Source organism: Hippoglossus hippoglossus, chromosome 12, assembly GCF_009819705.1.
Source record: "Hippoglossus hippoglossus isolate fHipHip1 chromosome 12, fHipHip1.pri, whole genome shotgun sequence".
NCBI classification, from domain to species: Eukaryota; Metazoa; Chordata; class Actinopteri; order Pleuronectiformes; family Pleuronectidae; genus Hippoglossus; species Hippoglossus hippoglossus.
In genome coordinates this window covers 9,193,881-9,220,773 of record NC_047162.1, presented here as the reverse complement: position 1 = coordinate 9,220,773, position 26,893 = coordinate 9,193,881, and the positions used below count along the sequence as shown (strand labels likewise).

The window sequence follows — 26,893 nt, the reverse complement described above, 5'->3', positions numbered from 1 at the left end:
ACACAGAGAGAGACAGCAGAGCATCTCTTCTTCTTCTCTCGCATCAGCAGCATCACGGAGTATCATCGCTCCTTCTCCATCACAGAGGCGTGGGAGGCGTCTGTCAAACCTGTGGAGCGTCTTTCTGTCTGTGTGTCTGTGTCTCTCTCTGTGTGTGTGTGTCTCCCTCTGTCTCCCTCTGTGTGTGTTTAGAGGACATCACACACACACACACCCTCTGTAGTAGTTTGGTGACAATAAACCGGTTGTGCAGCTCCTCAGGGTGAGAATCTCCGCTGTCATCCCGGCGCACTCTCGGTCTGCGGGCTCAGAGGAAGTTGAAGCAAACAGGTGCGTGGTTCGTTCTTGTTCCTTCCATTTCTCATCGTTTCCTCATTTTTACATCTCTTCGTTCCACAGGATCAGCGGCTGCCGGGTTTTATTTCCCTCGTCGTGATAGGTGCGCTTCTTTTTATAACCTGGATATAATAGTAAATCCATTCATTGGCTGCGGGCTGTACGCACAGTTCCTACAGGTGGATGATCAGAGCAGGGTTCTTACAAACATGTCAGGGCGGTGCCATGCTTTATTTCTGCCATCGTTTTTAACACCGTGAGCGCGTTTTCTATTTCTACTCAGTGCCTCCGTGTGACCGTGCGTGTGTGTGTGCGTGTGCGTGTGTGTGTCTCGAGCAGCCATGGACGCGTTCATGAAGGGTATCTCCAAAGCCAGGGACGGGGTCGCGCTGGCGGCGGAGAAGACCAAGCAGGGAGTGTCCGGAGCGGCAGAGAAGACGAAAGACGGGGTCATGTTCGTCGGTGGGTGCTGGATGTTTATTTGTGATTTTCATTTTTATTTGAAGATTAGACAGAAAGATTTAAAGATGTTGTAATAATATAATGTAATATAACATAATATAATGTAATATGATGTAATATAAATCTATCTATCTATCTATCTATCTATCTATCTATCTATCTATCTATCTATCTATCTATCTATCTATCTATCTGCATGACCACATATCCACCCATCATCCATCCACTGTATTTATCCATCGATCTATCCACCTATACATCCATCTGTCCACCCATCTATCTGTCCATCTATCCACCAATGCATCTATCCATCCATCATCCATTCACTGTATCCATCTATCTATCCACATATGTATTTATCCATCCGTCCACCTATACATCCATCTGTCCATCTCTCCATCTATCCAACTATCAATCCAACTATCTATCCATCCATCCATACTGTGATTATTATCATGACCTATTGAGTTTGAGTCTGAATGTATCTTGGTGTTTTCAGCTGTTACTGTTGTCTTTTGGAAGCCTATTCATATTTTGGACTAATGAGCTTCGTCTACATTTTCTTTCAGGTACCAAAACAAAGGATGGCGTCACAACAGGTATCAGCATACACACATTAATGCACACCTAAGTGAATCTGTAACATTGGTTCCATTGAGAACTAGAGGGACACTCTATAGAGTGCATACTGTACCTCCGCCAAGGACCAACAATCCCCTAATGAAAACTAATTTAAATTCACCAGATCCAGATTTTTTGTTTTTGCGTCATCCTGCTAACTATCAAATGAACAAACAAATAAACACAGAGGAAAACATAACCAGCTCGAGGGAGGTAAAAACTAACATGTATTTACATGTACAAGCTCATCTTGTTACCATCCAAGAAATACTTTGACAGTAATAAAGGCAAAAAGAGTATAATCCATGGTTTAACGTCACTGGGTCCTCTGGTGTGCAGTAAGAGAGTTGTATATCGTAACGCTGCAGGTGAGTAAGTGTCATATTTCACCGCCCAACTCAACACGAGCGGTCTAATCCCCCGTGGGCCAGGCAGGGCTCGCCATTCTTCACACATAACAAGCAGAGAAACCAAGGGACACCGCCTGCTGTAGGCATCCAGGGACAGTGCTGTATCCTGGTATCCTATTCATCACTGCAAGTGCAGTCAATGTTTTGGAAACTGGAGTTATGAGACAAACACAGGATGTCTTATTAAAACCTCAGAATAATGGAGAACAGATATCATCTTTTCTCTCAGTGGGACGAATTGGCCCACGTTAGATCCTTGATCTGTCGCTGCTTTCAGGACATAAATTATTATGTGTAACACTGATGGACTCAATTACCTATGTTGAGCATTTCTTACCAACCATTTAGGGTAAAAGAAAATAAAGTAATGTCTTATCATGTCCCCCATATCATCAGTTGTATATATCTACCAATATTTCCAGATGACAAATGTTGAAATATTGTATCAGAGGCTTGAAATTATCGTATTTTGGGGGAAATAATTGTGCGCCAGTTGTATTCAAGAAAAATGATAACAACACATGAACAATAAATAAATTATTATTCTTATAAACAAATTATTCTTTTATAAAACAAATAGCAAATGTTAAGAATTGTCTGGGAAGACAACATGTGAGAAGAAATGCAGAAAAAACGCATGATCCACATTCACATACATCATCAAGCGTAGCAGCTGTAAGATCAATATTTCTCTAACTGATTGTTACAACTCCTAACACTATGAGAATTTTGCTATAATTACATCACACAGATGGGGAAGATTATTGTACAAATATTATCTACCAGTCATGAGGACACTTATATTTTATCCAGGATTATTTTGGGCCGACCTGGAGGTTAGTAATCACTGTTGGAGAAGACACCATCACAAGACATCACAGCACAGTAGTTTTTAGCAGAAGCAGAATGTGATAAAGTGCTTGTAAAAGAATCAGAGGAATGCTATGAATGTGAATGTTGATTGAATTCAAGAATCTTATTAACACAACATGAGAAAGTTGACAGCTAAAAATTCACAGTAGACAAATGTAAAACCTGAAATGCAAAAGCACACTGGGCATTGTTCATAAGATAATTAAAGGTGGGGTGAAACTGTAGGAGAGTTCTGAAAGTAAAACACCTCCAGGCTGTTACTGGGGTTTCCCAGGTAACTCGATGACATTAGAGCTGACGAACCTGTTTATCGACTCAAACAGGCAAAACAACAACAAACAGTTAAAAGCTCTTTATTGTGTTTTGATATTTCAGATCTATTTTCAAGTGAGGGTATTAAAAAAGAAGAAATACAGATGATTACAGTGTTGACTCATGACGATCTCCAATTTTATTTTTTACTTTAACCATCATAATTTGAAACCCTGTATGAAGACGAGTGTAAAAGAAACACAGAGTAGTAAATAGTCATTTGTATTTCCTGTTAAAAATAAAATCGCTGACAACCTGAAACAAGTCACTAAAGGGCAGCACCACTCAAATTACATTTTCTTCACCGTGGAAACCTGCTAGTCCTCACGGGTATTGAGACTCTGAATTACCTTCCCTCTTTTCTTCTGTTGTTCATTCAGTCGCAGGTAAAACTGTGTCTGGGGTGTCTCAGGTGGGTGGAGCGATGGTTACCGGGGTTACGGCTGTGGCTCAGAAAACTGTGGAGGGAGCAGGCAACATTGTCGCTGCCACAGGATTGGTCAAGAAGGACCCGGCCAAACAGGTAAGAAAGATACCTTTGATTCAAAGTCAAATATTATACATTTTTGTCAGAAGCTTAAATACATGTTTGTTTTTACTTGAATTGACATTTTTTGTGTCAATTAGGAAATTGTCCTATTGTGATAGCACCCCCTAGTGTTCTCCTGTTGACAATAACAGTTTTGATTGGTGCAATATTTTTTGTGGGCAGACATTAATAATAGTTCTTAACTGGCAGGTTTGGCAGCTTGTTATTGTTACCCTTTGCTAATATCGTGTCGGCCTACTTCATAATGAACGTTATTACTTTGTGTAATCTAAATCACAAGGTCATGCTGCATTCAAGTAGCAGTTATACCTCGTGAAATACAAACAAAAAGCTTATAGTTCCTAAAGAAGAAGCTAAATAAAATGTTATGGTCTAATATCAGCCATTCTGCTAATGCTCACCAAAATTGGAGCCAGGAGGTCATGAACCCTGTCTCCTCCATATTAGCAGATGGGACACAGAACAAACTAAAAAGTCAAAGGAGATGTCAGGCAGATTTTAAGTAGTTATTTTTATGCTGATGTTTTTTAGTGTTAAGTGTTAATTTTTCTGGTGTGTTTGGTTTTGATTAGTTGTTTATGATATAAGAACGGGGTGAAATGTCATGATTGACGGCTGAGCTTGACTCGTAATTGGTTGAGCGTGTGTATGGGCGGGACCTCAATACCGCGGCGCCACACCACCATCACTACTGCACTCCAAGTGACATCAAATGTGCAAAATGGCGGCACCCATATCTGGGATGTTCTAGCTTCACTTTTGTACGATGGGAGGAAGTGGAGAGGCGTTGTCCATCTTTATATAAAGTCTATGACGTGTTCTATTCAGTAGCATCAACTGACAACGCCAACCCTCAACTGTTGCCATGGTAATGACAACCCAAAGGCTCGATGACTTTTCCCACAAATATATGTTCATAAAAATATTTTGTTCAGATTTAGAAATAGAGATATGTGTAGGCGTATACACAAAGGCTGCCGTATCATTATGCTTAATATTAGTTTCTTCCCATAAAGTGTCAAGAATTCAAATTTCAGATTGACTCACAACATGCACACATTCAAAGGCATCTTTACAAAGGGCAGTTTACAGCACAGCGCATCAATCCATTTCATGCCGCTGGCTGCCGGCTGTAACTCTTCACTGTATCAAAATGGCCTCCTGACCTTGAGTCATTTGTCATCACTTCTCGTTTCTGATGTGTGTCTTTCTTCTCTGAAATGAAAGCCATTATATATTGTTAGCTTTTCCTGCATTGTTCATCAGTCAGTCTCGCCTTTGTTTGTCCAAAGGTGGAAAGGAACGCATTTCACCATCGCAAACAATTTACCGATGCAACACACACACACACACACACACACACACACACACACACACACACACACACACACACACACACACACACACACACACACACACACACACACACACACACACACACACACACACACACGTTTCTATTCCCATCAGGGTCTATTCACGGTCAGGATCTTCAGTTTCTTACTTTTCTGGAAATTTGGGGCTTATACAGTTACAGTCCACAATTTAAAAGAAAATCTAGATTACAGATTAGTTACCTGATAAAATGTAGGGAATCATTATATTTAATATTGTATCTTTAAAATCACAATAACATAAATGTTTTCAACTAAACCACAAATAGTATTGTACATATTAAATAACGTGTGGAGTGGGTTTTCACATTAAAACACTAGGCACAACTAACGTTTAACATCACATGTGCAATAATATTGAACATGTAATTAATTCACATGAAAAACCAAATGTGAAACCTCATATAAAAGTGTTTTTTGAACATGAATTCACAAAGTTTGCAATGGGTAAGGGTACATTTTTAAAACTACTAGTTCAACTTATCTGTGATTATTCTCGGCCATCCAGGTCATAATATCATTAGGAGTTATACAAGTGTACATAGATAACAGGACTTGCTTGTGTTTCTTGAGGATGTTTCACCTCTCATCCAAGAGGCTTCAACAAAATTAAAAAAATTTAAATAAAATAAAAGAGTCGAAGTTCCCACAGTTTTAGCATTGTGGAGCAATTATTTTACAAGTAGGTCTACTTTGTTTGTATCTCATGAGCCTACTTGGGGGCACAGATGAGGTGATACACACTGTTCATACTTTTTTGGTGGCAGTAATACAAGTTTTAAAATACTCACAATAATCTGCCCAATGCTTTATGAGGAAGGAAATGCATTCATGCTTACAAGAAAACCTTGTGGGGCGCCTTTATTTACAACTGGCAGAAAGATCCTCACCTGAAAATGCTACAATTGCATTTACATTATTAACTACGTGAACTCTTCATCAGTCAAACAAGACAAAAACGCAGCAATCCCTGTTTTTCTTTTGTCGAACCACACTGCGATACATCCGGATTAATAAAGTGTAATTTGATTTCTGGAATCACCGTCGCCTCTCGTATCGTCCCTGTGAGTCGCAGGAGATAAGTCAATCAAACATTTCCTTTCGGCAGCGTGAACCTCGTTGTCTAATGTTTGTTGTGGTGCTCAATCTCCCGTCCCTTAATTAGAGGTGAAACACGGGGGAATCCATAACAGCAAATTTAGACATCAACCAGCTGCAGCAGCAGCGCACACACACACACACACACACACACACACACACACACACACACACACACACACACACACACACACACACACACAGCTCTGTTTTAATTGGCTGAGATCAGGGAAAAGTACCCTAAGACACCAAAGAAATGATATTTTCCACAAACATCGACTCTCTTTGTTGTGTTTTTCTCGACAACTAATCGTAGTCCCCCTGAGAGATTAAACAGAGAGAGAGCTCCACCTGTGGATGTGATCAGCCTCATCGTGAGGAATCCTGACAAGCCAAACTGGCAAACACAACAAACAGATGGACAAACAGACACACAGCTGACTGACTGAAGGGAGGATGATGGGCTGACTGATTGAGGAATGAAAATCCTGGCATTCCCAGCGCGAGATTGACGTGCAGACAGCGGCGGATTGACCTCATTTAACCGCCGTCTCCGGGCGGCTCGGTCATTAAACGTCATTAATATTGATTTGGTTTGAAAAATTGATGCCAGGTTGAGAGAGAGCCCATCAAAGATCGTCTCCCACGTCTGACGCACACACATAAACGGTGGATGGTCAGACGCTGAGCCTTGATTAATCCCCTCATCTGGTTGTTTCACTAATTCATCAGCTGCTGGTGACTCACACCCGCAGACACAAAGGCCAGAAAGGTAGAAGGAAAACACAAAGTGGCCTCATACAAACACGTCTTATTGCCCAGGTCTTTTCAGAGACATGCAATAAAAGAGGCCGCTGTAACTCACGTCCCCAGGAGGTGATTCCTGCTTGAAAGTTGCTCTCAAACAACACAGGAAGAGGCTCTATTTGATTTTGCTTTGAAGAGATTGTGGTTTACACAGATCTTTATGTTGGATTTGTCTTTAAAAATGGCCGAACAAATCTTAAACTTCTGGCCAAAGTTTAATCGGACCACGGTAAATAGAAATGGCGTCATTTATTGGCGTCTCACTGGCTCTGCTGAGAGAACAGATGGAGGCGGCGAATGCGACAGCAGGAGGAAAAGGTGCAACAACTGGTTTCAGGTTATGTCGGCCGCCGCATGCACACGTCAGCGCTCTGTGACCGCTCGCCATTAAGGAAGGTCATTTCAATGGCACGGTGTAATCAAGGCATCCTTTGTGCTAGACACGGGAGACGTCGCCTCGCCACCGCCCTTCATTAGCGCCTCGTTTCTTCCACAGCAGCCCACTCACTCAATATGACCAATAATCATAATGACTGCAATGAAAACGAGTGCAAGAGCTGGGGGGGGATCCTGTGCATTGTTTAGATTACGTCTTCTTCTGTCGCTCCGACATATGTTGTCCTTCTGCACGCTCTTCTGAACGTTTTCTCTCAAGTATGACAAAAGAAAGCATCCAAACCAGTCCCACGTTACAGATACTGTGCACACTTTTTGTCTTTTTCCAGAGTGATGAGGCCTCAGCAGCACAGAACATGGCAGAGTCACCGGTGGATACCGACCCTGCTGACGCTACAGAGGTGAGATGGTGATCTCAAGCTGCAGGAACAGTTGATAGACTGAGCCGATTGTCAAATAGTTTATGCAACATTCAGTTGGTTATTTATCAGACCACCTTAAATCCCCTTTAGCTTCTGTATTGTCACATATTTTCACATCAAATGATTATTAGCTGTGGTTTTTTTTGGGGGGGGTGGACGAATTCAAGCAAGGGTTTTTGCAGCTAAATGTTAAATGTTAAACACTAGCTCACGGTGAAGTGCAGTTTTGTGATGTTACTTCAATTCCCGTCAGACTGAATAATTTTTAAGATAAATTCATTAAAATGTAATCATCAACAATAAATAGATAATAAATAATTATTAATAAATAATTAAGAGAGGCATTATGGTGTAAAAAAACTATTTTTTGTGCATAGTAACAATACATAAATGCACAAAGGGATACAGGATTAAAAGTAGGAAAATGTATTTTTCAACACAATAAAGCATAAAAGGTTCCATACTCATACCTGAAGACCCTGGTTTTGTTCTGGTTTAGCCTTAAACTGAACAACTGTACAAAGGTTAAGGATTAAGGGGAATAGAGGAACATTCATATTTAAATTACTTCAAACTGTTTAAACGTTTAAAAAATATATAAGCAATAACATCTTAAAGGTTGTTTTGACATTATTTGGTTGATACAGTTTCTGAGGTTTCTATCATTACGCTGTCTGGAGATGTTTGATTCAAGGTTAAACTGCTCCCATCACAGGACGGTGAACTCACAGCCCACCTCTTGTCCCTCTTCTCTCTCAGGAGGACTCTGATGACTAAACTGACTGAGAGCTTCACAATCAAAGATCGATAATCGATACATTCCATGTCGCTCTGCCAAGTCCCGTCGTGCCTCGTTTTGGTCCTTTATGGAGTCTGTGCCCAATGTCTGTGTGTGTGTGTGTTTTGTAACGTATGTCTGTACAGCAGTAAATGTGTAAGTGTTGTAGAGAAAGTGAGATGTTGTGTGTGTGTGCCTTTTGCACATCAGTCCTGAGACGGAGCTCGAGTGGGTGTCGTCTGTGACCAGCTGTCATTAACAGTGAATCCCTCCCACTGAGAAGGCCACCTGGTCAGTGTGTGTGTGTGTGTGTGTGTCTGTGTGTGTGCGTGTGATTGTGTGTGTGTGTGTGTGTGTTTTCCGTCAACTGTGTGGTCAATAACTCAAACATGGAAATATACCACGACGTACCACTTCAAGCACCTAAGTGTCTCTATATGAATCAATGACTTGCAGTGATGTGGTTGAGATGAAAGCATAATGATATCCTCTATTTTTGCCTGTCACTGTTTTTTGCGGTGGACTTTAAAGTGCTGAGCTATTTGTGCATTCGTATCTTTTAGTTTATTGCTGCTATAACAAGTATATCTCATACTGAATGGACTTTTGAAAACCAAGAGCATGTAAACTATTGTTCCGCTTCATCGCTGTGATGATCGCTTTATTTGGGTTTTAAATGTGGAATAAAATACGTGGAAAGTGGTTGTTTTTGTCATGTATCATGTGTGTTAACATGTTTTTAATCCATCGCTTTGAGGAGCAATGACGACAAACGTGTATTTATCGACCAAAGGATGTTAATGGAATGAGGTAAAACAAATGATCATGGATTAAGTTTTATCACATAATAATAGCAACAACAAAAACATTAACTCGCATGGAAATAGCAAATAGGACTAAAGTCGCCCTGAGGCAATGGAAACTGTTTTCATCCCTCATACCCCATGCCACTCAGCCATGTTGTAAACTCTTACACATTAAAATATAATGACATGTTTCTGCTGAGTCGAGTGAGGAGAAGAAGCCTGTGAATTCTTTCAAGAAGCAAAATCACATGTGGCAAAAAGCCAGAAAAAGATAGATGAGATGATTTATCTCTAAAGAGCCATAATTATTGGTTTAAAGTACGGTGGCCCCTGAGGACAAACCAGCGGTTAAGCAAAAGCACAAACAGAAACATCGCTCCTTTTTCAAAAATGCTTCAAACTGTGAAACATATACGTACAGTGATGTATATGTGGATTAGTGTTGTGTACGTGCAGCCACTTCCTGTTTCCCTTAATGATTGTGTTGTAACCATCGTCTGTGTTTGAGTGTTTGTTGCATTTCCCCCTAATTATTGTGTTTTGAATATTTCTTGTGTTTTACAGTTTGCAGCACTTTTGTCTCTGCCAAGGAAATTATATTTTCACCCCTGGTGGTTTGTTTGTTTGATTGGTATGTGTCCGCAAAGACATGGAAACATTTACTTTGACAATTCTATAACTGGAGACAATAACTTCATTATTTAGCATCTTAGAAACCCATTCGGTTTAATTTGTCTTTTTCAGGGTGGTGTGTGATTGTGGTTTCCTTAAAGTCTGTTAATCTGCACCATGACATAACTCACCGTATATAAATATACAAAGCAACATTTACATAATCTTTTCAGAGTAGTTGCCATGACAACTTTCTATATTTCTAAAAGAATTGATTTCTAAAAAAGTGCTACTTATGTTAATAATCAACACAAACTAAGCACCAATAATCTGAGAGCGGTAAGAATTTCATCAAGATATCAATGTATGTACATTTCTGTGTAACCACACTGGTGTTATTTCAGACTTCAGAGGGTTAATGAGTTACAAAATGCACATAATGCTTCAAGTAATTTTCAAACCTTTTCAACACATTCAATCCTCTTTACACAGGACATTCAAACCTCTTCATTCTCTTTGGTATGTATAGAGAATCTTCACTATGATTTCATGATAATTAAAAGAGGTTATTGATGTCACGGAAGGAGCATGTGTTAATGTGTTTTAATTTTCATACACTGTGTCAAACACGGCGAGCAACTCCCCCTAGAATCAACACGAGTAAATGAAGTTGATGTAAACACAGTGACGCCTGAACTCAGTCATCTGATCCTCCTGGTTATTATCTCATGAGCCGGTGGAACAACAGAACCGCCAGTCAATCCCCTGACAACAGCAGCAATAACGTGTGTGTCTGTGTGTGTGTGTCAGTTGTGAAACAATCATCTGGGACACAACAGAAGTGTTTGTGAACCAATCACAAGCTGCTGTTTTCAGGAGTTCATTATGTTACAATGTTAAGAGGAAATGTTTTTAGTATTTGTTGTAAAGGGGAATAATAATCCTGTCTGTAGCCACTAAACCAACCAGTGTTATATTATAATAAAGCATGTTGGCCTTGGCTGAGCGCTGCACCCAGCTGCAGGCTCTACAGTGTGGAACAAGAAAGACAGAGGCAGACATGTTGTTACCAAGGTCCATCCTCGCAGGCGGCTCTGATTCTTTTCCTCCAGGAGACAGTTCTGCTCCATTAACACCACAACCACTAAATGTGTCTTCTTGAGAAACGTCTGCCTTTTCTTTTAGTCCCATGCACAGCATCTCTGTGGTATGTTGTTTACTGACGTCCCAGAGTTGGTTTGTTTTACCTCCAACAAGACGGTTTATTTTCTGTCCATGTGTTGGTTTGTTGGTTGATTTTTCAGCTACAAAACTACAAAATGGATTTCCACAAAACGTAGTCGTAGGATTGGACATGGGTGAAGAAAAAAAACAATAAATCATAAAAAAATTCATCAAAAAAGATTCAAAAGAAGCATATCTAGGATTTTTTCACTTTCTTTATCATGGTGAGGTTTACGGGGATTATTCATTTTTGGGATCTGTTTAGAGGACTGATATCTTTTGTAGGTTTATGTTTCATCCTGAGTAAGTCGCACAGATCGTTCACCACTGAAAACCAGACCAACCAAACTTTAACCAGCTCTTCCTGTCAGACAAGTCAGACTATAGGTGTGACTAGTGGGAACCAGTCAACCTTTGAGTGACTGCTTCCTGTTTGAATTCTTTGCGTCAGGTGAACAGCAGGTGTGATCACGTGTTTCTCACTGGCATCATCCGGAAGATGAACAGGTAAAGATCGTTTGAGTCATAAACGACTTTAAATACAAAACACTGCTCCTGGTATTCTCTGTTCAGAGCAACTTTAATTTTACACATTCCTGCAATCGTTCGTGTGTGTGTGTGTGTGTGTGTGTGTGTGTGTGTGTGTGTGTATTCTCATTTAAAGTAGGAAAACTCTCTTCTCTCTGTGAGGACACGCACTGAACAAAAACGTTTTTGTGTAACAGAACTACCAGTTTCACATATTGAACATGTAAGAAGGACAAATGAGGATTTGAACTTAAATGTTCCTGATGTACACAAGTGATGAGGTTTGCATTAGTGATTCCTCCTCCACCACGGTATTGGACAGTTACAGTACATATATTTGTATTCCTCTGGGAGAGGGATCCCTCACTTGCGACTCCCAGGTTTCCCCCCTGTTAGAAGGTGTTTCTTAGTTTTTCTTCACTGGTTGAGGGTGAAGGACAGAGGATGTCGCACCTTGTGCAGATTGTTGTTGTTGCCCTAGGATGCGCAATGATTTTGATTTGTGAAATTTGGCTTTACAGATCAAATTTAATCTGGCTTAGAGTGCCTAGCCTTACTCAGCTTGAAGGGAACACCTTGTTTACTGATACCAAACATAAGACACCATTAAAGATAAGGTTTTATTTTTCCGGTGTAGCAAATTCTAGCGATGGATTCTCGTGCAAATAAAGAGAATAGAAACAAAATAACTGCGGCTTTGTTGAGTGATACTTCCAACAACATCCAACGTCAGAGGACATGTCTTCTTCAGAATATTTGGCAACTCTGTGAGCAATCCGGATTTCTCAAACAGTATAAAATGTGTGTGATAATCAGGTGAATTTGTCCTTATGATAAAAAAAATGGATCTAAACAGTTCAGAGTTCCTGAAATTCAAACCTTGCACACAGGTTATTATGAACAGGAGGCGTCCATATGAACAGGAACTGAAGGTGGAGACTGAAATTCTACACTTCACTTCTTCTTCCTCCTCTTCAGGGCCTTCCACTCTCCCTCCTGAGTGGCCAAGCTGCCAAAGAGTTCCCTCACCTTCCTCTTCCTCTCTGCGTCTCTGGAATTAAACAATGTCGAAAAAGGTTAAGAGGCTTTCACAAGAAACATTTGTTTTTCACTTTCACATGGAGGTTTCAGTTTTATCCGCACCTGGTCATGACTTCGTTGAGCTTCTCTTTGGCCAGGAAACGCGAGTCCTTCCTGATCTCCCTCAAAGCTCCTTTAAACTCCTTCTTGTATTTGTGTATCAGTCGCTCCTTCTCTCGCTCCTCTTTGGTGCCACCACGTTTCTTTCCATAGTCCAGCCTGACAAATTTTTCAAATGCAAGTGAGATGTGTAAATCAGATGCACTACCAGAACATTTGTGTGTTTAATCCTTGCTTCATTCCTGCTTACACTTCAACAATCTTGGGCGTGAGCAGCTTCAGAGGAATCGGTTTCTTCTTGTCAAACACCAGTCGACTGTTGGTCACAGGGGCACTGCTGACGGCCTGCAGGATCATACTGTGGAGCTCCTGCAACAAAAACAACAAATATTACAAACATCAAATTTAATTTAAATAAATTCCTTTAAGGCATTCTTGAGATATCATGTTCACGAAAATGCTGATGTTCCCAAAATATAATACCTCCGGCCACCGTCGCCGGAGCAGAGGTATCGGAGGATTCCGCATGCAATGAGCGAAACTTAGAAACTGAAAGAGAGTGAGAGAGAAACTTTGACACCAACCTGTAGAGGCTCTGGTAACGTTTGGGTTGAGAGGTGTTTGGAAAGCAGCGTTCGGATTGGCTGGAAGATGTTAGGAAATGACGCCAGGTCTTTGTAGAGGAGGCAGCAGCGCTTCACCAAGTCCAGGCAGGTTGACAAACACATCAACCTGTGGAGAGACGCACAAACATGAACTGCTGCTCACTGTTACTGCATGACTCCAAATACATGTACTCATCTTTACACATTTAGACAGCACAGCACTCTGTTCCCTGCTGCATCACCCGGGCGGTAATTAACCACAGCTACTACACTCTTCACACACCCCTGCTGTTGGTGTGTGTGTGTGTGTGTCAGCGTGCGGCCTGAAGGAACGCACAGAATTAGAAAATGACTGGGCACCAGGTGTGAGGAGCAGGAGGCACATGCAGCGCTGTGTATGAGACAGTGCGGAGGAGACTGGACTGGATCAGACCACTTCAAGATTATTTACTGAACAATAAATCAATTACAGTAAATATCTGTTACTAAACAGATACAGTAAAACCCAGTCTGAAAACGTATGAATTAAAATACTGTGTAATAAGTGCTGCTTTCAAATAAAGACATTAGATAATTTAGGGGGCTTTTAGTCGATGATCAGAGACAGACATTTTTAATAATTCTAAATCTTTTAGCAGATATAAGGTATATAAACATTTAAATGTTGTTAGTTTAATCTTTGTGACTCCTAATTTATTCATTTATATTGAGAAAAATATCAAATAAATGAAAATAAAGACATTTTCTAGCATTTTTTTTTTTTGTTTTATGGTATGTTATGGTATTAATAGTCGGTGAGTAAATGAACAAATAAAATGTACATTTTCCCAAGCTGTGCAGAGCCATGCTCTTCTGCAGCCCGTTTGGAAGCTGAGCTTCGTGCCCACACAGCAGCTGCTGTGTGAAACTGGGCTTGCGACACATCACAACCACACAAGTGATACGTTATCGGCTCCGAGCCACACAATCTGTACAGGTACAGGGTATAGGAGAGGCGTGTGTATTAGTGTGCTTCAGGTCTGCATTTATTTTTTTATAGAAAAATAAATGATCTTGTATTTTCTTAGTTGTGTAAATTAATAAATCTGACTTCTTCTCTTCCTACTTGTCTCGCCGTTTCGTTCTTCATGGTCACTGAACACGAGAGGATCCGCGAAGACAAATGATTTTCTCACACCTCATCTCTTCCTACTGTGCCTATAATTGTTTTCAGGCAAGTGTTTACTCATCTTATTCCCTATTATTAATTTTTTTTACATAGATGGATCTGAGATCTGATGTTTCTGAGGTCAGCTGTATATATAGATACAGACTTCAAACTTAGGAATCACTTTGGATCAGTGAACTGGTAGTAGTAGTTCTGACAAGTCTGGTTAAAAGATCATAAACCTTTTGTCTGGAGGGTTAGATGAGGAGATGAGGGACAAAAATGTGTTTAAAAAATCAGATGAAGCTAATCTGAAACTAGAGCAGCCTGCAACAAAATATGTTGTGTCTTTTCAGGAGAAAGTTTCTGTGAACATTAATTCATTGCTGAGCTCCAATGCCGGGTAAAACTAGGAAGTGTGAAACGTATTCTACCAAGCATTAGTTAACATACGTGTCATATTTATGGAGGATAAATGAACCGTTTCAATATTGTGGTTAAACAGGGGGGAATGTGTGGGACTATTTCTTGGCTTACATTTTTCCTGGATCAAACAAACAAGATATAATATATTAATTAAAGATTTTATCACTGCAGATGTTTCATGCCCACACTCCGACCTGTGTTGGTCTCTGTCCTGGTCAGTTGTGAGCTCCAGGTGTTGGGTGGCGGACAGCGGCAGGCTCTTCTTGCTCCAGTTCTTGCAGGACTCAGAGTCTGACAACACCAGCAGATCGCTGTTCTTCCCCAATGGTCTAAAAGGCGGAACCATTGTGTAACCTGCAACACAAGCTAGAGTCTGTCAGCGCTGTTTTATGTTGTTTCATGCTGGCATCGAAGCATACATGACACATACATGTGGAAATGTGCATCTACCTAGAGAGGTCTTGTCCTGCACTGCCAGGTGAAGTGTTCCAGCCAGGAAGTTGATGAGCTCGGGGAGGAAGCGCTTTGAGAAAGAGACGTACTCCACTGCCAGACAGCACAGCACCAAACCTGATGTCACGTCCTGTAACGATCTGACTGGACACTGAGGACAGAAACACACAGAGGTGTGATGATGGCAAAGTGAAATACTGAAAACCAAACAGCCACTCGCCCACAGAAGGTTGTGTTATGATTAAATTCACTATCATGAAAACAATGTTTTGTTTCAGCTGCGGCTCTGGGAATTCGGGAAATTCTAAAATTAATAATTAATACTAAACATCTGAGGCGTATATATGAAAACAAAACAAAATAGAATGTAGGATAGGATAATAATAATAGGATGAGGGCTGGACTCTAACAGAAGGAGACATGGTGAAATCCCATAAGAAATAACAATCACACAAATAGGCCTGAACAATCACAGAACAAAATCCTCTCTAACAACACAGACAATAACAATCACACTGAAGGTGCTGTATACCTTGGTGAGAGCCTGGCTAATGTAAAGCAGAGCTGGAGTCGTTACTGGGTGCCTGAAGTCCGAGGTAGGGAACAGCAGGGCCGTCACCTTCAGGTAGATCAGCTTCAGACACATAGGAAAAGAATAAGCAACAGATACCTTTCATGTGATATACAGAAAGCAAGGGGTGGAATTTCCATTGGGGTGAGGGAGAACGGTCACCTCGACAACTATGATGCAACTGTACCAACATCTCTCTAAAAAAAAAAAATAACCCTAACCCATTTACAGTGGATAATCTCAAAAAGAAAAACTGCTAGAATCGAACATCAGACAGTAACGCTCAGTATCTTTGTGATAAGGGAGCAGACATAGAACTATTTATAATTATATTAATAAAAAGCAGTGAATGCGTTAGAAAGTCTAAACCCCAGAAATATTTTGTTCACTATCAGGAGTTATAGAAAATTCATGATGATTCTCATATTTGAGAAACAGAAAAAAACAAATACTTAACTCAAACCCCTATAATTGATCAAAATCTAATTAAAATACTTAAGAAATCTCAATTCACTTGATCATTTATACAGTTCATTTTATTCAAAGTAACTATCCATACCATGTCTAGGGCTGGGAAGGTAACATGCCCTTTGACCTCAAGCACCTCCTCCATGCTGTGAGCAGCATCTCCGAGGACTCTCTGCATCGCCTTACAGGCAGCGTCCGGGAAAATCTGACACAGACCGTACAACTCTCTGCAGAGAATAAAAGAAAACAACAAGGAAAGAGGTGAAGAAACAGTTGAATTTAACATTTCTTTTCAGATGTGAGAAAGAAAAGACATTTTGTGGACTCACGGTATGAGTTTATCTACGGTGGTGAGTTCAGGTGGACTCAGAGACGCCAGTTCTCCGATGTGCTCCAGCAGAAAGCCGACCAGTTTCTGAGACAAACACAGATCACAAGTTTAAGTCATACGACAGTGAAAGTACCACAATCATCTGCATAAATGAAGCTCCTTTCATGTTGTACCTGCAGCTTGAGCTTGTTGCCTACAGCCAAGCTTGGGTGGTTGCACTTCTGAGTCCTGGCCACAATGAGGCGCTGGTTGTCAGGGGTGTGGCCATGGAGCAAATCTTTCAGATCACTGTAGCTCTCTGGAGCTGAAGGAAAACATACACATACAATGCTTTGTTGAGGGAGAATGGTGAGAAAATGAAAAATAATCTCCGCTTCATTGATGGTATTTATCTCGCTACGCAGTCTTTATTTCAGATTAAAAACTCTGAAGTAACTCCATTACAAAAGACCTGTTAAGAAATGTACCTGGAAAAGAAACCATCTTCTTTCTTTTTTTAAATCTACTTATGTGTGTATTTACCGGTAAATGTGTATGGCAGCTCTGCTTTAGCTGCCTCCTGCTGGCCCTTCATCTCCTCTTCGCTCAGACTCTTCTTCGGTTCGGCACTGGTCTCTTCATCATCCTGTTCTCTCCCCTCATCCTCGCTTTCTTGCTCAGAGTCCAGGTCCGAGTGGCCATCTTCTTCTTCGCTGCTGCCGTCCTCCACCTCCACCTCTCCCTCTCCCTCCTCGTCTTCATCTTCACCTTCATTGCCATCATCCTCTTGCTCCTCTTCCTCTGATTCATCCACCTCAGCGCTCTCTCCCTCTTCTTCATCTCCCTCCTCATCTTCCCCAGACTGCTCTCCAATGTTCCATTTTCCATCCTAGGAATACAAAAGATCAATGAAATGAAACACTCTGTATTCAAGTAAAAATCATTTAAAAAAGCGAAAAAAGTATTCCAGTGAAAAACTAACACACAAACCCCACATGTTGTGTTGTTGTGTTGTCTCGTACCTGATAAGCCAGGGTCTTCTTGTCGTCTTTATCCAGGATGAAGCCGTCGTTGAGGTCATCAGCAGACAAGTGGCTCCGACTCTGCATACTGTCCCCAGCTTCTTCTCCCATCATCCTCCTCAGACGGTCAGCCTGAAGGAAGCAGAGCAAAAGAACTCTAGTATCACACACAGAATTAAAACAACTTATGTTTTATGCAATCATGACAAGAAGATAAAGATTCTCTGTCAACGTACCTCTAGTTTCTGCAGCTTGTCCCTCCCCTCCCTGGCGATCTCCTCTGGAGTTTTCAGCTTCTCTGAGGGCATAGCCTTCATCTCGAAGCCGAGCTCTCTGACCATCATGTCGTACGGGTCCAGCTGGAACCCACAGAGGAAGCAGGAGGAGAACAAGGACATATCAGGCTCTGCCAGTGATGAAAACACAGCAACATTCCGCTAATTGATTGGTGTGTCCCTACCTTGGGCATCTCCTCCGGTCTGTCAGCTTGTTCTGCTTTGGGGGTATTTTTCACCATCAGCGCATGGATGTTCTTCCAGTCCAGATCCAGCTTCTCTGTGAGCTCCTGCGCCTCCTCTCGCTGCACCTGCCGCTCCCGCTGAGAAAGAACCCAAAAGTTAATCACCTGGACCAAACCACCATTTCCTCCACAACATCACTACAATCACGGTCAGTGAGGATCCAAATCCAAGAGACAAAAAAGTCTCCATCAACGGGAGTAAGTGACCAGCTCACCTTCTCCTGCTTGGACTTTTGGATGAGATCTTCAATGAGTTCCTGCCTGGATTTGGCCCTATGGCCTCCCTCCTCTTCATGCTGCTCCCCTGATGTTTTCTTTCGAAGGAGACCCCCTCCTCCGAAGTGAGCCGCTGTCAGCTCAGCTAGATGAGGAACAGAAATACTGTCACTATAATGCAACAGATCTACAATATGACTTGTAAAATCCTGCTCAATATTTGGAATAGTTGTACACCCAAGCAAAAAGCCACTGGTTTGCGAAAAATTGTGTTTTGATTATATAAAGTTGGTAAATTTGTGAATTCCACGTTACTTTTCTTTATTTTCTTGTGATCACTCACAAAAGGACTACAAAGTTACCCTGCTCCCGTAAATGTGAGTTGATTTAGGTAAAAACATTGATATCTTTAAACCATGATAAGCTGATAAATCCCAAAGACATGAAAACAGTGTTTTACAAATGAAAGAAACAATCTGAAGTGGCCACATCAATACACATCCATCAAATTAAACATCTGCATGCAAAAACATTAATGTGGCATTTAGATTTGAACAATTCTCACCTGACAGAAGTCCTTTCTCTTCTGTTTCATCATCGCTATTCACCATGTCATTGAATTTCTCCATTTCAGCCAGTGACTGACCATAATGAGTCAACTCTTCTTCCTCGTTCAGGTTGTACATATCCTTCTTGTCATGGACACGCTGAGAGACAATGCAAAGTTTATAATACAAGCTGAGAACTGATCAGAGATTTTAGTGACAGATCAAAATTAACAACCTAATGTCTCAGATTTAAACATTCCCATATGTTTGCTCTTATTTCATAATTTTTACTGAAGTTTGAGTGAAGCAGGATAAACAGAGCATCAGACAGTGATTATAAATTCTGCGTTCATGTCAGGACTTGATGTCTGTTATGCATCATCACACCACTGACCTGTCTTTCCATCGCAAACCTCTGCAGGATTTTGTCTTCTGGTGCAATCTTGTTGTCATACTCTCCAAGTCGTTTGTCAATGAATTTGCTGGACTTGTTCTTCAGTTTGTATTCCTTCAGGAGGGTCTCTTTCCTCTGCAGATCAAACATTAACAACACTGCTTGTGATTCCGGTACAACCCAGATGTCACACAAACCCACACTCACAGAGATCCAACATGATGCAAAAACATTGATTATTTATCAGTTACAGTTATATTTCCTTTGAGTGTAACAAGAGTTACGTTAAGGCTGCTGTCAAATCTGTCAAATCAATCAAGACCTCTCAACACATCTCATATTTACATACGGTACATACGTAGTCCTAAAATCACAAGATGAATTATAGAGGAAATATTTAGTCGTGTGTGCAGATTCTTCCTGTGTCCTCACTTGAACGTTGCTCATGGTTCTCTCTGTCCTTACAAAGCTGCAAAAAATCTCTCTCACAGCATGATTCTGTGAGCATGAGGCTTCACAGCACAGATAGTGTTAAGTAAGTGGTGAGCTGAGACCCATGGCTGCCAGATATAGTGCAACAGTAGAAGAGCTAATCTCTTGTTTTAGTTTTTCTCATTTCATCAGACTGTATAATCTTTTTTATCTTATTCATGGGCCCATTTTCTTTTCTTTACTCTGCCATATTGCCCAGATTTGCCTCAAGGTTGGTAAGTACCAAGTATGACATTTTCTCTTACCTTAGTATTGGCTTTGGATCGAGACACACCAGGCAGACCCACATCATGCTTGGTTTTTCTCCCCAGAACTTCAAATTTCTTCCTGTTAATTTTCACTTCAAACGGGTTGTTTTTGATCTCAATGGAGGTCTTGGTCTTTCGAACCTTGTCAGCAAGGCTCCTCTTCTTAGGTACCTTCCCCATCTGTGGCAGAGCAACGGACTGATGAGCCAACATCACTATCATAAGAGTGTCACTGTACAATGTATAATTTGTTATTATGCAAGGACTGATCTGTGTCGGGAATCATGCTTGTATATAATGATTCTAGTATGTACACTCAGTTGGCAGATGAATGAAAACATATAGATCAAACTTATACGGTCTAATACAACAGTCCGTGGAAGTTAATAATGTTCAGCTTGCCTTATACAGACAGATGTTACTTTGATCACTCAATTTCAATTAAAGATGAGAGAATAAATAACAGAAACAAATCTCTCTGTAATGCACATAGACTGAATAAAACGATGGATGACTGCTCCCAAAAGGAGAAGCCAAAGTGTCTCCATCGCTTATTAGTACATTGCTATGGTGTTCAATATACAGTCAATTCTCCTTAACATAGATAAACAGTCCTTCATATTACTGTACAACTTTATTAGAATATCCACCTGATTTGCTTTGTACCATGTATAAAGGTTTATTACTATCACTGTATTTTAAGCAAATACTACAGCAGAATTATGACTTAATTTTTAGTCACTAATCCAGTTGTATATGAATATTTAGTGACTGTATATAGTTCATTCTTTAACTGTGTTGTTTGTTACCTCTCTCCTGTGACACTATCATTTCCCTTTGGCATTATAAGGATATATTTATTACAGACACTGGTTAAATAAGTCAGTTTATAATTTAAACCTCTTATTTAAAACAGCATATGAATCAAATGAGCTCTAAATATCAACAATCCTGGCTAATATTAGCCAAGTTAGCATTTTATGAACGGACAAATACTGTAATTATCAAACAAAGTACCAAATGTAATGACACATGAGCTACTTCACAGCTAACTACCTTCTCCGAACAGTGTGTAAACAAGCTAACATTAGCTAAGTTAGCATTGTTTAAAATATGTGACTAATGTAATTATCAAAGGTAGAGAACCAAACATATATATAAAGTAGAAGACAGATGTGAAGAAGTGGAGCTACCGTCCAGCTAACTCCCTTCACCACACAGACAACAGAGTGTAAACAAGCTAACATTAGCTCTCAGGCTGTGTTTACCTTCTAGCGGCGTTCAGGGGTCCACTTATTCAATCCAGAACTAAAACATGAGACACTGAGGCTCTGTCTGAATGTAACTCATTCACTAGATTTTATATCTTTCACCATCCACGTTGGGTCTCTGAGTTACATTTCCAGCGTGCACCGCCTGAGGTCAAAGTTGAAAACCAAAAAGAGCAGTCAACAGCGACTTCCGGTGTGACGTAGCCTGCAGCGCCTCTAGCGGTCACCCTCCATTATTACTCAGAAAATGAGGGAGAGCACAAATAAATGAGAACTGATATTTAACTTGTACCATAAATGGGATAAGTGTTTTTTAGCTACATTGTATAGTTTTTGTGTGTTGGACTGAGATTATTATTATTTAATCATCATTATTATTATTAATTTTGTATATTCTTTGTACAATATGTATTTGTGTAAATATTTGTGTTTATTTGATAGTACCATGCTTATCATACACCCTGATGACTCAGTAGTAAAAAAACAAGATAAGATAATTTCTTATTAGTCCCACAATGGGAAAATTTGCAATAGCACAGCAGCAAGAGTCAAAATAGATGAGTAAATGAGGGAGAGCACAAATAAATGAGAACGGATTTTTGACTTGTACCATAAATAACATTAGAAAAAAAGTTGTTTTTTATTAGCTACATTGTATAGTGTCTCTGTGTTGGGGTGAAATGAGGACATTTTTATTATTTAATCATCAATATTATTGTTGTTATTTTTGTATATGGATAAAAAAAGCAGTCACATGCTGTTGACTCAGTAGTAATCATCTAATGTCTGTAGTTTTCTCAATTGTGCAATATTCACTGGGCCATATTCATCTGTCTGTGCAATATAAATGGTTCATGTGCAATCCATTCACTGTACATATTGTCACATAATATATTTCTTTACAATGTATATTAGTTAAATTCCATTCATATTTTTCTATATTTCTATATATTTCTTTTATATCTCTACTTCTTATTCCTATTATTTATAATAATAATGTGTCAGTCAGAGGGACTTAATCAGTACTTGTACTGCAATGCTTTAAATCTATCTGATATCTGAAAATGACCTCAGTCCATGGAGTTACAATGGAACTGGGATTGTCTCAGCCATAGGATGATTTTAAGGAATAAAGCTCTGATATAAAACCAAACTTTGAGGACTCCGCATGAGAGTAACTCTCACAAAGACTCATACATGATTGTGTAAAACTAAACTGAATGCTATCAAGTATTTAAAATCGAACTTGTTACAATAGCTTTAGATCAAAACTCAGACCAGGACGTGATTAGAGGAATCATTTAATTTTATTATTTATACGTGCAGATATTAAAAACAACATGAGTGGAGCCAAAGTGCTTTACAATAATAATAAGTAGAACAACACCAATATAGATAAAAACCATGATATGTACAATCTTAGAGGTAAACATTATAAAAAAATTAATTGTAAAATATAAACAACTTTAAAAAACACCAAGAGTGACTGAGATTCATTGACAGTCACAAGGTAAATTGTATAAAAGTGGAGTAAAATCAAAACAAAGAGCAAGAGTCAGTGGAGAGGAGCACAGCTGCAGATGTGCTGTGAGGGGAGGAGGCTCAAACTGCTCCGTATGACTTGTTCCGTGGATTTCTCCATGAAGGAGCAAAGCGGGGAGGACGGCCACTTCCTGGAGAGACCCCATTGACAGTCTTAGCTGAAGCTTTCCTCGGGCTCCTCTTCCTCTTTTTTCCCTGTAAACAAAAAATAAATACTTTAAACATTCTATCTGACGTCAGCTGATAAAACCTCAGTGTTGCATCATGTAGAGCAGGGGTCACTAACAGGCGGACCGCGGTCCGGGTCAGGACCCAGAAGCCGTCCCGTACGGACCCGGACCTACAGCCAAAACAGAAGGTTATGATTTAAAACCTGACGGGGCGCTTCTATTTGTAACCGGCGCAGCTTTTGTAGTCTTTACGGTAGTGGTTTAGCGGATGAGGAAACGCAAAGACCAATTGCATGCGAGTTAAGCCATCCCACGTGATACCACTCAGCCAATCAAGTCTGTGCATTCCAGGCGGTAAACATTGCGACTCTACAGTGCAGACAGATGAGAGAGTTAGAGGCAAGTTACACACGAAAAGACGGTAGAAAGAAAAAGACAGATAGAGATACAGGTAGAGAAAACAAAGGGAGAGATACAGAGGAGTGAGACGGAGAAAGTTGAGAAACAGAGGAGTGAGACGGAGAAAGTTGAGAAACAGGAGTGAGACGGAGAAAGGGAGAGAAACAGAGGAGTGAGACGGAGAAAGGGAGAGAAACAGAGGAGTGAGACGGAGAAAGGGAGAGAAACAGGAGTGAGACGGAGAAAGGGACAGAAACAGAGGAGTGAGATGGAGAAAGGGAGAGAAACAGACGACTGTGCCGGAGAAAGTGGAGAAACAGGAGTGAGACGGAGAAAGGGAGAGAAACAGAGGAGTGAGACGGAGAAAGTTGAGAAACAGGAGTGAGACGGAGAAAGGGAGAGAAACAGACGAACAAAGTGGGGGAGTGGGATATAAGAGGGGAAGAAAGTGATTCTAAAACTGTTCAATTGTTAAGCTGTGTTGAGATTTATTATCTGTAAAATTGGTTGAGACTTTTGAGTCAAGATGTGAAACAGAAAAAGGGAAATTCAAGCTTTTGCTCCCTTTATTTTATTTTTCTGAAGTTAAGCCCTTTATTTGAACATGCACAATTTTCACATTTTATTTATTTTCTCTTATTTTGAAATGCAGCCCTACTTTTATTTAGTTAATGAGAGAACATTATACATATCTGCAATCATACATATATGTTCAGTTCTTTGTTACGTGACAATAAATATTGTCCAAAAGTTTTTGAATCGTACTGAATTCATTTGATTTGACAGTCAGGTATTTAGTACATGCAGATGTTGATACAACTACTAGGCTACTTAAATATATATCACACTAAATAGTTAGACATTATGATCTTCCGGACCTTTGCTTCAAGAAATGTTCTCTAACTGGACCTCTTTAAATTTTAGTTGAATACCCCTGATGTAGAGTAACAACGTGAACATGTATGAGTTGTATGGGAGCAGTGAACTTACATAATTGTCCCTTGTTGACCAGTCAGGGTACAGCTGGTTGTGGATCCGCTTCAGCCTCCTATATTCTTCACAATACTTCTCCTGCTGCTTTTTAGAGAGCGCCTTCCACTGTGGACACACAACATGTCAGTTAACAGTGCACACAGCAACACACAACTACACGTAACTGCAGGCTGACAAGTGGACAAACACAATTTGAACAGATCCAGAGGTTTAAGAAGTGTTGTCTTAGACGCTGCTCGGTGAGGTGAAGTTTGAGTGACACAGAGTCTCAGACACTTACCATCTGTCCAATGATGGTGTTGACGGCCGCAGAGTCAGAGTTTCTGAGTTCGGCCAAAACCTTCGGCCTCTGCTCCTTCCTGTACAGCATGAAGGCGTTGGGCGGCTTCTTGACGTACTGCGTGTCGTCATCCTCCTCGATCACACGCTTTCTCTTTCTGTGGGGAAACAGAACAAAACAGACAGAGAGCATGAATTACCACTGTGAGGAAAGAAACTAACATGTTAACTGGGACCTTGGTGCACAAGTCAATATAAATATATGAAATGTAAGACGAGAGGGAACCAGACTTACTGTGGAATGCAGACGTTCACTGGAGGAGGAACTTTGTCTCCTGGAGCCCCGTAAATCACCTTTCCATATCTACAGAAACACACCAGACACATTAGATGACAGAAAAAAGTGGGTTTGAAGATAAAAACAGAGGCTCGTAGGTGTGTGTGTGTGTGTGTGTGTGTGTGTGTGTGTGTGTGTGTGTGTACTTACAATACTCCAATAGGTCTCAGCTTCACCTCCAGGTGTTTAGTTTGAGTCACTGTTGGCTGATTGTCAAACTGGAGACGTGAAAACACAAAAAACAGGAGGTCAGACAAACTGCATCCTCTGTGTCATCAGTCAAAAACACAACATGCACATATTTATACCAGACCTTTGTATAGTCACTTCATCTTAACATTGTCAATGTGACTCCCCTCAGTTAAAACATGAACACAAGGCGTTCCTTTTGGTCACTGGCATTTATTTGCAGACAAGCATGTGGTAAGAAAAGTAAGTAAAACATATACAAAAACACATAATTACTCAGGTACAACACGAGCATTGCATAGCAAGTACAAACTTAACTTCACATATGACACATAGAAAGAATTCAAGTTTATAAACTTAAAGATACTCAGCCTTTAAACAATATTTGAAACATAAATAGGTTTTCACCTTGAAATTGTGTAAAGCCCACTAGTGTATTACCCCGCTAACATATTATACATTAGCATAGTCGCCCGCTAGCATTTTAGCCCGCTAGAATATTATCACATTAGCCCGCTAGCATATTAGCCGATTAGCATATTCGCCCGTTAGAATATTAGCCCGCTAGCATATTAGTCTTTACTTTTTTTCAATTTACATTGAACTAAATGTCTTAAATGAACTTTTAAACTTTAAAACTGACCCTGATGGAAGCTTCTTACTACAATTTAATGAAATAACGACGTCTTCGTGCATGTTATAGGATGTTGGGGGGGGGGGGGGTCACAGGAGGGTTCTTCAAAAGTAAACATCTCTAAGAGAAGCTAAACCTAGAGTAATATGCTCTTTTAACAGATTTGGCAGAAAGTCTATTTCTGACACAGGTATTGATCCAGTTCCTGTGAATCTATCTCTAACCTGCAGTTAGGACCTTACCTGTGTCTGGCAGTGCATGGGGCTCGGCTGCAGGAAGCTCTGCTGCGGGTAAATCAGTGGAGCGACCAGGTCAGCGCGTAGATCCTCCAGCAGCTGCTCCGAGGTGAGGCTTGTAGCCACCAGGGGGGTGTATTCAGCAGGGGTCTCGTCCAGGGAGTAAAGCCAGTCTTCAACCGGGACGGCCTGAGGAGGTGACGGGTCACTCATCTCTCCACAGATCGCCCTTACAATCGCCCAGGTCGCCTCCAGCTCATCGTACATCTCCGTATTCTCCACAAACCCGTAGACATGAGCGTTAAAATCCATTATCATCAGCTGCGTCTTTGAGATTTAAGTGAAGAAAGTTAGATTTTCTGTCCAGACGTTTCTCCGTGCGTTTCTCGCTGAGCTTCACAGGTGAAATGACCCAACTGATGCTAAACGTCACTTTATAGTCCAGCGAACGTTCTAATTGACTTTGATCTCTCCTTTAAATAAACTACACCAAGCTGTATTTTTTCAAACAGGATCACATATTATATATGTATTATAACACCTATCAGTACTTTTAGTGTCGTAAGTAGTAGTCAAATTAATGATCGCGGTACAATATATACATATATATAAATATTCCATATGCCTTTATAAAAAAAATAAACATAATATAAA

The 26,893-nt window shown here is 40.4% G+C and overlaps 3 protein-coding genes across 5 annotated transcripts; 1 reads left to right on the top strand and 2 right to left on the bottom strand.

Moving 5' to 3' along the window:
* Positions 1-25,337, top strand: LOC117771218 (alpha-synuclein-like). 3 transcript variants are annotated; one of them, XR_004615550.1, is made up of 7 exons: positions 1-330; positions 676-798; positions 1,368-1,397; positions 3,395-3,537; positions 7,589-7,660; positions 8,441-8,581; positions 25,279-25,337. XR_004615550.1 is itself a non-coding variant. In XM_034601315.1 (6 exons), exons 2-6 carry the CDS (start codon positions 678-680, stop codon positions 8,456-8,458), a joined length of 384 nt encoding a protein of 127 aa, XP_034457206.1. In that variant the 5' UTR covers positions 1-330; positions 676-677; the 3' UTR covers positions 8,459-9,161. The 3 variants fall into 3 exon arrangements, 1 of the variants encoding a protein (XP_034457206.1); XR_004615549.1 differs by having other exon boundaries at positions 8,441-8,651; positions 25,279-25,319; XM_034601315.1 differs by lacking the exon at positions 25,279-25,337 and having other exon boundaries at positions 8,441-9,161.
* nop14 (NOP14 nucleolar protein homolog (yeast)) lies at positions 12,246-21,622 on the bottom strand. Its single transcript, XM_034601314.1, has 19 exons — positions 21,458-21,622; positions 20,187-20,369; positions 19,450-19,584; positions 19,073-19,214; positions 18,507-18,652; positions 18,232-18,369; positions 18,008-18,130; positions 17,772-17,903; positions 17,293-17,638; positions 16,944-17,074; positions 16,769-16,854; positions 16,531-16,666; positions 15,933-16,034; positions 15,398-15,551; positions 15,142-15,301; positions 13,354-13,501; positions 13,020-13,138; positions 12,773-12,928; positions 12,246-12,680 (listed from the first exon to the last, which is right to left on the bottom strand). The coding sequence occupies exons 2-19, from the start codon at positions 20,367-20,369 to the stop codon at positions 12,584-12,586; spliced, it is 2,634 nt and encodes an 877-aa protein (XP_034457205.1). The 5' UTR covers positions 21,458-21,622; the 3' UTR covers positions 12,246-12,583.
* On the bottom strand, positions 22,757-26,551 carry LOC117772199. The gene is made up of 8 exons (XM_034603174.1): positions 26,246-26,551; positions 25,778-25,798; positions 25,331-25,398; positions 25,139-25,207; positions 24,845-25,001; positions 24,562-24,669; positions 23,071-23,197; positions 22,757-23,040 (listed from the first exon to the last, which is right to left on the bottom strand). Exons 1-8 carry the CDS (start codon positions 26,549-26,551, stop codon positions 22,997-22,999), a joined length of 900 nt encoding a protein of 299 aa, XP_034459065.1. The 3' UTR covers positions 22,757-22,996.
* Between the last annotated feature and the right edge of the window lie 342 nt (positions 26,552-26,893).